General features: G+C 41.3%; 1 protein-coding gene across 6 annotated transcripts; it reads left to right on the top strand.

The window, feature by feature from the left end:
• The first annotated feature begins 1,295 nt into the window (after positions 1-1,295).
• LOC115753851 (protein BTR1) lies at positions 1,296-8,451 on the top strand. 6 transcript variants are annotated; one of them, XM_048278782.1, is made up of 9 exons: positions 1,296-1,456; positions 1,589-1,720; positions 3,032-3,270; positions 3,347-3,453; positions 5,070-5,263; positions 6,575-6,705; positions 7,637-7,732; positions 7,812-7,873; positions 7,981-8,451. In XM_048278782.1, the coding sequence occupies exons 2-9, from the start codon at positions 1,630-1,632 to the stop codon at positions 8,075-8,077; spliced, it is 1,017 nt and encodes a 338-aa protein (XP_048134739.1). In that variant the 5' UTR covers positions 1,296-1,456; positions 1,589-1,629; the 3' UTR covers positions 8,078-8,451. The 6 variants fall into 6 exon arrangements, with proteins under 6 accessions (XP_048134739.1, XP_048134742.1, XP_048134743.1 ...); XM_048278785.1 differs by having other exon boundaries at positions 1,317-1,456; positions 1,594-1,720; XM_048278783.1 differs by having other exon boundaries at positions 1,323-1,464.
• The last annotated feature ends 2,635 nt before the right edge of the window (positions 8,452-11,086 follow it).

Below are 11,086 nucleotides of genomic sequence, written 5' to 3'. Positions count from 1 at the left end.
GCGTCCCGTTTTTCCAAAACATAAAACTAAAGAGGAAAAAGGAAACGAAGGATTCGGCCCTAAGACATGACGCGCAAGAACTTGCTTTGCTATAACTAATCTAGGCCATTTTTCTTGCCAAAGCTGTCGTCAAGGAGTTCGATGGACGAAGTCGATGATGATGATGATGATGATGGTGATGACGATGACGATGATGACATTTGGAAGATTCCCATAGCTTGTTTGGTCACCAGACGAGTAGAGTTAGATGTAGGAATTTCACAGGTTTACTACTCGTATCAAAATTAAATGACATCGACCCTTACATTAAGCGACAAATTCCAATTGAATAGGCGCATTTACGTATCATGTATAGGCCGATAGTCCAATTCAGCAATCGCAATAACTTCAAATTCGATCTATATCGAGAATGAAAAAGTCCGCTATGAGGTTGTTCTATAATGCCGGAACATTTTCCCCCGGATAGTGATTTTGAGCTAGTCATGTTACATTGCAATCTCACTTGTCAATCTAGATAAAATAACTTAATGCCGGACTATGTTGTCCCTTTTATCTTAATTTCGGACGGGCTTGAAGATGTGTGACAAAGAAGGGACGTGCAAGAAGTTTCTCGAGAAATTAATGTGCTTTTTTTCTCAAGAAAAAAGAAAAAGAAAACGAAAAAGAAAGGGTTAATATCACCAAAAATATAAACTGGTACACTTGTGATAAATTTAATCAAAACTATTTTTTTGACCATAAAAAATTTCAAATTGGTACACTTATGATAAATTTAACCCCAAACCGATACACCTATGACAAATTTATCCTCTGTTAGTTTTCGTTGAATTTAACCGTTAAATTGCCGAGTTCAATAATACATAGAAGTTGATGGATATACCAATTTGGGATTTTTACTCTCTGTTTATCACAAGTTTATCAATTTGGAATTTTTCGTGATGTTAAGTCAATTTATTGGAGGGTAAATTTATTACATGTGTACCGATTTAGGGTATTTCGTGGTAAAAAAATTAGTTTAAGGTAAATTTGTCACATATATACCAGTTTAGGATTTTTGATGGTAAAAAAAAATAGTTTAGAATAAATTTATCATATGTATATCGGTTTAGATTTTTTCGTGATAAAAAAAATAATTTGAAATAAATTTATCATAAATGCATCAATTTAGAATTTTTTTTATGATATTAACTAAAAAGAAAAATATAAAAATTTTCCGGAGAGGAGAGGAGAGAGAGATTCAGATAGTTTTTCGACAAGATAGGGCGTGAAGCACTCAATTTTATTTTTTTATTTTTTATTTTTGGATGTTTTGGGGGAGGGGAAAGAAAGAGGAGGAAGAAATTAGAAAATCGAAAAACCGCGACGACTCTCCGCTCAGAAAACCACCGATTCGCACCGACGCCATTGCCATCTCTCTCTCTCTCTCTCTCTCTCTCTCTCCTCTGCCTCTGCCTCCGTGAGTTCGCACGTTTCAGCTTTGACCTTGTGCTTCTTCTTCTTCTCCTCCTCCTCCTTCTGCTTTCCGTAGCCATTTCCAGATGTTGCTTCTGGTTTAGCTCACATTCTCTCTGTCTCTCGGATAACGTAGATTAGGTCGGTAACTGAAACTGATTCTCCGGAACTAGAGGGATGGAGTCGAACGAGACCTCGTACGTGTCGTCGCCGGAGCTCGGGCCGAAGCGGTCCTCGCCGCCGCCGACGCCTAAATCCCCGACTTCAGGTGCTGTTTTCTCTCTCTGGCCGACCTGATCTGTTCTCTCCTTACGCTGTTCTCGCGAATTCGATCTGCGTTTGTTGGGGGGGCGGGGCGCTTAGTTAGGTTTAGCGGTGCCCGGTTGTCTGCGAATGTCGCGATTCTGAATGGCGATTAGCGACGGGAGGGGCTAGGAGGCTGTTGTTCTCGTTGCGTTGATTGTGGAAAATGCGGATGCGCGTTTAAACCCTAAGCTGAGCTGTTTGTTTGGATGCCGAAGGTAATTGTAGTAGAGAGAAACAAAACTCTTGCAGTTACGATTCGTTCAACGTTTATCCGTTTGGGGTGAAGTGCTTGATGTACTCTGGTTTATCGGCACCGCACAAATTATTTATGCAGATGCACGCAGAAAAGGTTCAAAGCAGGGGGAATTGAAAGAGCGGCTTCTATCTTTAACTATTTTATGTGTTTGATGCCGTGAATTTTGACTTCTTTTTTCAATGCATGTGGCAATAGTCTAAGGAGATCTCACGTACCCATAGCAAATGTTTGTATTGGTTGGCCCTATCCTATCTTAATGTAATTGGGGGATGACTGGCAACTTGTGTTCATGCATAAATTGTCGCCTCCACGTGATACTGAATAATCCTTGTAGCTGTTTGCTGAGCACTCACGAATTTTACTCTCTAACTCAACAATATTTCCTTAGTACCCTTGCTTTGGCGATAGATGATCTCCTTGAGGTGACTGGTTAAGCTTTATTTTAGACCATGTAGAGAGGGGTTTGTCGCATGTCATTGTTTTACATCAAGAGTTTTCATTATTCATGGCTGAAGCCAACTTTGTGGGATTATGCTCTTTATGTTAATATTAGGGCTTCCACTTATAGCAGATAGCTGTTTTAGAGCTTAAATTTGGCTGAAAACTTCATGGTGCGCTTTCATTTTAAGTGAGACATGTTAAATTATGTTGTGCCTCTGATTAGGAGGTAAGAAAAAAGCTGCTGCTCTGTTGAATAGACGTGAACTTCACTAGCACCATTCCTCTTTTCCTGTCTTGGTTTTAGAGTTCTATTTGGAGAACTGTTTGGCCATTGCATGTCAAGTTTTATTCCCCGAATATGTGTCAGATGAATTTAGAATTAGACGAACTGCTGAAGTTGCTAAAAGACTTGGTGGAGGATGACTTATAGTCACTTCCATGCTATCCCCTTCCTTATTTCTCAAGCCAAAAATCATAATTTTTTCTCCATTATCTGGCTAGCCTTGTTGTTTGATTTGCCTAATTGTTAAATTGCTATCATGTTGTTGATCATCTTTTTGTCCTTACTGCTGGCAGATTCTCTGGAGAAGCCAACATATATTAGGTTTCTTGTGTCAAATGCTGCAGCTGGATCAGTTATTGGAAAGGGTGGTTCAACAATTACTGACTTTCAGTCACAGTCTGGAGCACGTATTCAGTTGTCACGAAATCAAGAATTCTTTCCTGGGACAACTGACAGGATTATCATGATATCTGGTCCATTTGATGATGTGCTGAAAGCAGTAGAACTCATTCTCTCGAAATTGCTAAGCGAGGTAAATTAAGTTAAACATGCTGCTGTGTTCTATTCCATGTTTCCTGTAGATTAACGGCACATGTTTTATTGGTCAGATTCATCTTGAAGAGGGCAATGATGTTGATCCAAGAACAAAAGTGAGACTAGTCGTTCCAAATAGCTTCTGTGGTGGCATAATTGGCAAGGGAGGAGCCACGATAAAGTATGTATGCTCTTTGTCCTCTTTGGAGTTGATCTTCCATTTGAAGTGTTATAACTTCTTATTGGTATGCTTTTACTAGACCGTCCCGGTAGCCTTTCCCTTGCTGTTCTTTTTGCGCTTGTGTCAAGTCATTGTTTTCATCTAGAGTACTCAATTTTGTTTTCACTGTTGAGAGATTTTGAAACTGCCAATCAAATTTGCAGGATTGACAAAGCATACTGGTATCTCTTCCATTATTGAAATAACCCGAGGGACTAGGGGTTCTTGGCTTCTTGGATTTTATAGTTGGCCTTAATATTGTAAAAAGAGGCATTTTCCCTTATATACTGTTTTATGGGGAACTTGCTCTGCTGGTCAATCATTCTTCTATTCATAAACTAGTACCACAACAGGAATTGGATAAGAATAAAGCCTTTCCCCACTGCCACATTGATCTTCTCATTATTTTTCGTTTTGTTTATGATTCTTGAAAGATCCAAACACTTGGTGTCCTTCCTCAAAGAGTTCACATGTCTCCTAGGCTTTCTCATTAAGTTTTGGACTGTGCCATTTTCATAAGTCACGTCTTCTCACTGGAGTATTTGAAGGCTATGGATTCATGTGGCTAAACAACACTAAGTGATCTTCTCTGATTGTATATTCAATTGGGCACTGCAATTTAAATTTTCTGGAGATCATCTTGAAGCCAATTGAAGAAGGTGGTTTGCCAGGTTCAATTTAGGAATTCTGTCTCTTTGCGCTAGAGTTTACTCGGACCAACTTCCTGTAAGAAGATAGAATCCATCTAATTAAAAGAATGAAACCTGGGCATACTTAAGTGGTACTGATTCTGTGAAAGTGAAATATTTGGGAAGTTAGTTGACCGTTCATATGCTAGTTGACTGTTCATATGCACACTCTGAACAGCTGAGGCGTAACTGAAAATCACTAACATGATATCTAATATTAATTTAGGCTTAGTTGGAAGTGCCGGATTTATAATAACTGGAGAAGTAAAGCTAAAGCTTGGACTTTTGTATTGGGAACTGGCTAGTAGCTATAGCATCATACTCAAGCAAACCTCCAAAAGCAGTTGAGTTTTCTTAGAATTCTTTAAATGTCTTCTCAATTTCTCTTGAAAGACCATTTGGGTTATTTCCAGGTAGACCAATCTGCTTGTGTAAATTTCTGTTTCTGAATTCCGACCAGGCTGAGGACGTTTCTCCTTTTTTTTTCCCCTGGTAGGACTCCCAAATTTGATGGTGTTTGTCCTAGAAGTGTCGCGGATTATTGAAACTCCTTGCTCTCAGCTTCTTCTTATGCTGAGAATGGTAGTTATTGTTGTTTGTTGTTGTCGATTTTAGGTGAGATTGACATGTGATATCTGTTACTTATGCATGTTATTGGTGCTTAAGAAGAAACTTCATGTTCGTCAAGGATGCCGCTGATGATTGGTGGCCAGTGCCAATATGATATACGATTGTAATAGTATCATGTGACAGTGGCTTATACTATTTTGCTAATTGTATTCCTTCACTTAAGTTATCGTGAATTAATTTTCTTGGGTCATATGATACCTGTTGTTACTGTGATCTATCTGAGGACATGTAATGCTGATATCTTTTGCTTACGATCAGGTCATTTATTGAAGAGTCCCAAGCTGGTATCAAGATATCTCCTCAGGATAATAATTATTATGGGTTGAACGATAGGCTAGTGACTGTGACAGGCACTTTGGATGAACAAATGCGAGCAGTCGATCTGATCCTCTTGAAGCTATCAGAAGATCTTCACTATCCACAGTCTGTTAATGTGCCATTTTCTTATGCAGGTTTGTCTGAATTCACTGTTTTATTTAGGATTTAGTGTCTTCTTTTCTGTTGTCACCAATTGAAAGTTGCATAACGTCTTAATTAATTCTTAGGAATCTATGTTTATGATATGTCAAATCTCCTTTTTCACAATATTCGCTCTGCATCTCCCCTGGTATTCGACAAAAGCTGGTCATATTGTCACAGAAATCAACAGTGTGATGGGCAGTAATGCCAACTGGGAAGTAATGCCGGAAAGTCCGGTCTGACAGAGTCTAGTGAGACTAAGGATGTGATTCTTGTTTGTTATTTGGTATTTTAGTACGGCCTTCTCTTCATGCGGTCTTCATTGATGTGTGAGAACATTGTCTACAGACTAAAACATGGTAGAAAATCAGTGTGTAGTTGTTGTATCAGGTGGTTTTAGCCTTATAAGGTTTGTTGCATGGATGTGATTGGTTGAATTCACTGTTTTAGTGGCTTTTCCCAGCGGCCCTTTGAATGAAACAAATAGTAGGCAGGACTGTATTCTTGTGTAGACAGACCTTCTCTAGAGCCATCTACCTGTATCTGGTCTTATCCTAAATGTACCATGGAGTTGTTTTACCTGCGCGAATTGGTTTCACACTAACCTTCAAAGCATTACAAGGAGATTGCCAAGGGCCAAAGGGAACAAATTTTTTGCCAGGGTCTCATCTCTGATATTCTCATGTTCATGGATATGGCTCACACTCTGGAGCTGGAGTGTTTTCTACTCATGCTGTACTGCCTTGGCCTCATCAAATGGATATACTTGTTGGTGGAATTTGGGACAAAATCTCTACAATTGGCAATAATTTGAATTGTGAGCCAGTCATAGAATTAGAGAAGTGGAAAAAAATTTACAGTTAAATCTTTGATGGAGCAATCCTGACCTCAAAATCAAAGATTTTGCTATCAATTCATTACTACGAAATCGAAAAAGAAAACAGTATGTGCAGGTCATCTAAATCCTAATATTTAAATGGGTGAATTACCGCAATCAATGCATAAGCTATAGTATGCAGATTGAAGTGTTGATTCTTCTAGCTTGGCTAGTGCCTAGGCTACCTGGTAGTGGTGTAATCAGGTGGAGGGCTTGATTCTTGTATCTCTTTAGTAATCAGTTCAAGTTGCTGTTGAGTTGATTTATCGGATATCCTGCATGTTTGATTTTTCTGCAATTTTTAGCAAGTTCGTCTTAGAATGAATGGACTATTATCATTGTAATAGCATAGCTGTATCCCTTATTGATTTTGATGCCATTATGGTGATGGACAATGAATAGTGAGTTGTTTAACTTGATTGTTTAGGTGTTTACTTCTCCGGTTTTCATGGTACTCCCTATACACCTGTACTTCCTTCTGTTGCAACAGCAGCATATAATGGGGTGAACTATGGACCAGCTGGAGGTGGAGGTGGAGGGAAGTTTCAGAACAACAAGGTTCATTCGTTTTCTTAGTGCTGATGTTCTTTATGACATAATTCATTTGCTCCAAGTTACCATAGTGTCATATTGAGTTGCTATGTGTTACCCCAAACTCTGCATCCATGTGGTATGGAGTTTCTTTTCTTTTTAGCTGTGGTAACAAGTTCTTGGGCAGTGTTAAGAGAGCTCAGGGGGCATGAATTGGCCGCAGTTGGATGGATATTTATGTAAGCTTGAGTTTAGCAAAGTGCAGCCAAGAGCGTCCCAATGCCCAAGGCTACCCTCACTGAGGGGTCTGGAAGGGCTGACGTGGGCAGCCTTACCCATGTTTTTCTCAGAGGCTGTTTCTGTGTGACTCGAATCCCTGACCTTAGACCACAATGGAGCGACCTTTTGCTGTTATACCTAGGCTTACTCTCAGCATAATACAGCTGAGCCAAAAGTAAATAATAATAAGTTTATCATAGGGCTATAGACTTTCACGTTGTGCCTATTTCTCGAAATGGGAATTGCGTGCTCCATTCCGTCAAAGTTTGAATATCTGGCAAATCTTGGTTGTGTGACTCTAGTGTGTTACTGGTTACTGATGTAACCCAGCAGTTCAGGTTCTTGAAGGGTTAAATGAGTGGGCTTGGCTATAAGGCTTGAAAAGTCGGTTAGGCCTTAGTTGGCCCGAATCCAACCAAGCCTGTGAATTATCGTGCAATTTTTATCAGGGAGCAAGCTTTGGTATTATACTTTATCCTGATCACAGAGGTCCATTCCACCCATTTGAGCAGGTCTAGTCAGCATCGTGGTTACAGTATGTTTTGTCTCCATGTCAAGCCATTATGCTGTTAACTCGATGGAAAATTTCTAGTAACCAGCTATTCTCTATCCATAATGATGCAAATTGATAAGAAAGGTCTCATGGGAATACTGACAAAGCTTTCTTCTTGTTCTGCAGGAAGAGCGAAGTAACTCGATGACTATTGGCATTGCAGATGAGCACATTGGATTGGTGGTTGGTCGAGGTGGACGGAATATCATGGACATCAGTCAGGTTTGCAATTCAAAGTTATTATCACTCGGCATTGTAAAAATTGACTCGAGCACTAAATGATATGACAATGACCTTATAGGCTACTGGGGCCAGGATAAAAATATCAGATAGAGGTGACTTCATGTCTGGGACAACTGACAGGTACATAACTTTGATAAGAGTTTTGTTTTCCCTTTAATTTTTTTTTTCCTGATAAATCTCTTCACTATAGGATGTTTACGTTCTTTTCCTTTACTCGTCTGGAACAGGAAAGTCACAATCACGGGATCGCAGAGAGCAATTCGTGCAGCCGAGGCCATGATAATGCAAAAGGTTGCATACGCCTCGGAGAAAAGCGTGAATTAGTTCTCAAGTTCCATCCATTGTTGTAGAAAAAATTTGTGGACCCTCCTTCAGTCTGTCCACAAGTTCACTGATTTTTTAAAATCCGTTGTGATCTAATTCGTTGGCAGGTGATGCACGAGTTATCTTTGGAAGAGTGAGATCAGGAAGTCCTTTTTGGAGAGTTCGTTTTTTTTTTACGAAATAGTGTCTGCTTATTTAAGTCAAAAGGAAATTGTTGTAGGAAATTTGTGTTGTTTCTTTCCCCAAATGGAACAATTAACTCGGCTTTCGAGCAGGTTATTCTCTATCTAAGGTGATACATCCTAGATTTATTATTTGAAGGAAAAACGATGGCAGAAGAAAAGGAGAATTCAAAGTACAATTTCTTGCATCTCGTATTTGCTTCTCTGCTCATAGGGGTTATTTGGCTGTGCTTGTCAAATTGGTTGGTGTAGATGCTGGCCGAATGAAGTGCTGGCTGTGGTGTAGAGCCACACGATGCCTTTTCCTTCCGGCCGAAACCCCTACGATCCCTCATTGATTCTCAAATGCTCGGGTCGTGGCCGAAAATATCAATGGCCGTCAAGTCAAAGCTCTCGAACTTTTTTCACGTTTCAAAGTAATCAACTAGTTTTGACTGTTGAGTACTTAGTCGGTCCTATAGTCTTTCTATCTTTTTAGTTTAGCTCTTTTGAAGAATGCCCGCCAAAGAAAATAGCCCTTCAAAAATTTTACCTCTTTTTTCTCTTTTGGCTAAGAGAATTTAGCTTGTTATACGGACTTTTGGCGATCACTTTGACTGGTACTGCGCCTTTGATAGCCGATCATTTTAGTATTCCACACGAAATCTACCAGTCGAAGCGAAGCTGAATGTTCTTCTACACGTAAAGCAATCGAATTTGATACAAAATTCACCCACGCGGTCAAATAATTTGACAATAATAATGCTCTTTATTATGAAAACTTAAGCCATCTAACGGTGATGACTCCTTTGAGCGTTGTACTATGTAAGAAAGAGAAAGAGAAAGAGAAACCTAAAATTACAGGCATTGATTAAACACAAGCAACGTAAAGCCAACCCCAACAAGTGCATGCATGCATGCAAACTGCGTCTCGGTGCAGAAGCCTCCGCGCCTTTATTGTAGCTCAAACCAAAAGAAATGATGTTACTAACTTACTTCGATTCATGGCGAATCATCGTATCCTCCACCGGGACCACCACCGTATCCTGACCCATATCCGGAGCCGCTCCCGTAGCCCGAGCCGCTCCCACTGCCGCCGCCGCTGCCTCCTCCTCCTCCTCCACCACCACCTCCTCCTCCTCCTCCTCCTCCGCCTCTTCCGCCGCCGCTCCCATATCCACTACCGCTTCCGTAGCCGGAGCCGCTTCCGGATCCCGACCCCGAGCCTCCGCCTCCCCCGCCACCTCCTCCGCCTCCGCCACCACCTCCTCCACTACCTATCCCGCCCCCGGACCCAAATCCGGAGCCCCTCCCTGATCCATACCCAGAACCTGAGCCGCCAATCCCTCCCCCTCCGCCGCCGCCACCACCGCCTCCGCCGCCTCCGCCGCCGCCTCCTACACCACCATAGCCCGAACCACTCCCCGAGCCATACCCGGACCCGTATCCCGAGCCAGAGCCACCCTTTCCTCCACCACCGCCGCCACCTTCTCCTCCACCACTACCACCTCCTCCACTTTTCTTACTCACCACACCGTTCGGCATCGACCTAGCAGCACAGGCGATGTCCACAAGCAGCAAAATCAAGAATGCAGCCCCTATCACCTTAGGACTGCCCATTATTTCCAATCTTGCGAGGGACACAAAAGCTAAGCTAGATTACAAGTGGGACAGAAGAAACGCTTTGTCTCTTTTTTTTTTTTTTTTTGGCAAGCGTGGGATGAACACTATATAAGCCAATGCTCCCAAGTGTTCGTGACATGCCAAAGTTCAGGGGTAGGGTCCCTATTTATAGTGCAGACATAGGTGTAAACCTTTGTTTCTAGTAACTTCGTTGACACTCGTATAAATAATATTTTCTCTTCTCTGCATTTTCAGATGATGTTGATAATGCAAGAGGCACATGCCCTTACGTTTCCGTTAGTGGCGTTGGTGGTGGGCGGTCACACTGGGATATGGTGGTGGGCGGTCCTCTTCTCGGTTTTTTTTTTCCCTTTTTTTTTTTCATGCAAATTGAAGTATAATATGAGCTGTTCTCCACTACTGACTCCGCAAATTCTAGAATGAACAATTAGGCCGGGGGACCAATAAGAGGTATCCCCTGTTCGAGTTCAGCTTGTTCATACTGTCGGCGCAACACGCTTTAACCAAAAAAGTGTTGCTTGATTTCCTGTGCACTCTGCTGATCGACCACTAATTGGTGATCACTCGTAGTGACGTGCATCAAACACTTGTCGCTCGGTTTCTGGCCATTTGATTTTAGTTGCGTAATCGACATGTTTTGGATGCTGGGCAATATGTGGTTGCATCGTACACCATGATAGTGGATTTGCACTGACGGTAGTGGGTTGTCGAGAGCACAAGAGTCTCGATCATGTAGGAAACGAAGAGATGATTACAACTAAGTGCTCCAAATTTATCCATCGACCCCCTTGTTCTTACCCTAAAAGAGCTTGCGTTTGTATCTCACGGCATTCTTCTTCTAGTGTTCATTTCGCCGGAGAAAGCATATACGGCTTAAATACGGGAAAATTATTTAAAAAGTCCTAAATCTATTACATTTTTACCAATACAGTCCTAAAACTTTTACTTTTGCCAATTCAGTCATTGTCGGCTCAAGGCCGAAAGTCCCTCACCCGAGACCTTGCTTGAGGCCACCCACCTCCATCAGCCATCGACAAGGCCCCGACAATGGCTGGCTGAGGAGAAAAGCAAAAAAGGAAAAAGGAAAACAATTAATAAAAAAGTATGACAAAAATATTATAATATTACTAAAAATTGTCCACATCAGCGTTGGTAATGTCACATAGAATGATCGGTATCCACGTTAGCAATTTCGGACCAAAAT

The sequence above is a fragment of the Rhodamnia argentea genome, chromosome 5 (genome assembly GCF_020921035.1).
Source record: "Rhodamnia argentea isolate NSW1041297 chromosome 5, ASM2092103v1, whole genome shotgun sequence".
In the NCBI taxonomy this organism is placed as follows: domain Eukaryota; kingdom Viridiplantae; phylum Streptophyta; class Magnoliopsida; order Myrtales; family Myrtaceae; genus Rhodamnia; species Rhodamnia argentea.
The sequence above is the reverse complement of the archived record's forward strand: the minus strand, read 5'-3'. Positions and strand labels throughout refer to the sequence as shown.

What these genes read in the sequence shown, in the direction of transcription:
- LOC115753851 (XM_048278782.1), top strand. Translation starts at nt 1,630, where the DNA reads ATGGAGTCGAACGAGACCTCGTACGTGTCGTCGCCGGAGCTCGGGCCG. An exon ending in GGAAGTTTCAGAACAACAAG is followed by an intron (nt 6,706 to 7,636) that starts GTTCATTCGTTT and finishes CTTGTTCTGCAG; the next exon opens with GAAGAGCGAAGTAACTCGAT. An exon ending in ATATCATGGACATCAGTCAG is followed by an intron (nt 7,733 to 7,811) that starts GTTTGCAATTCA and finishes ATGACCTTATAG; the next exon opens with GCTACTGGGGCCAGGATAAA.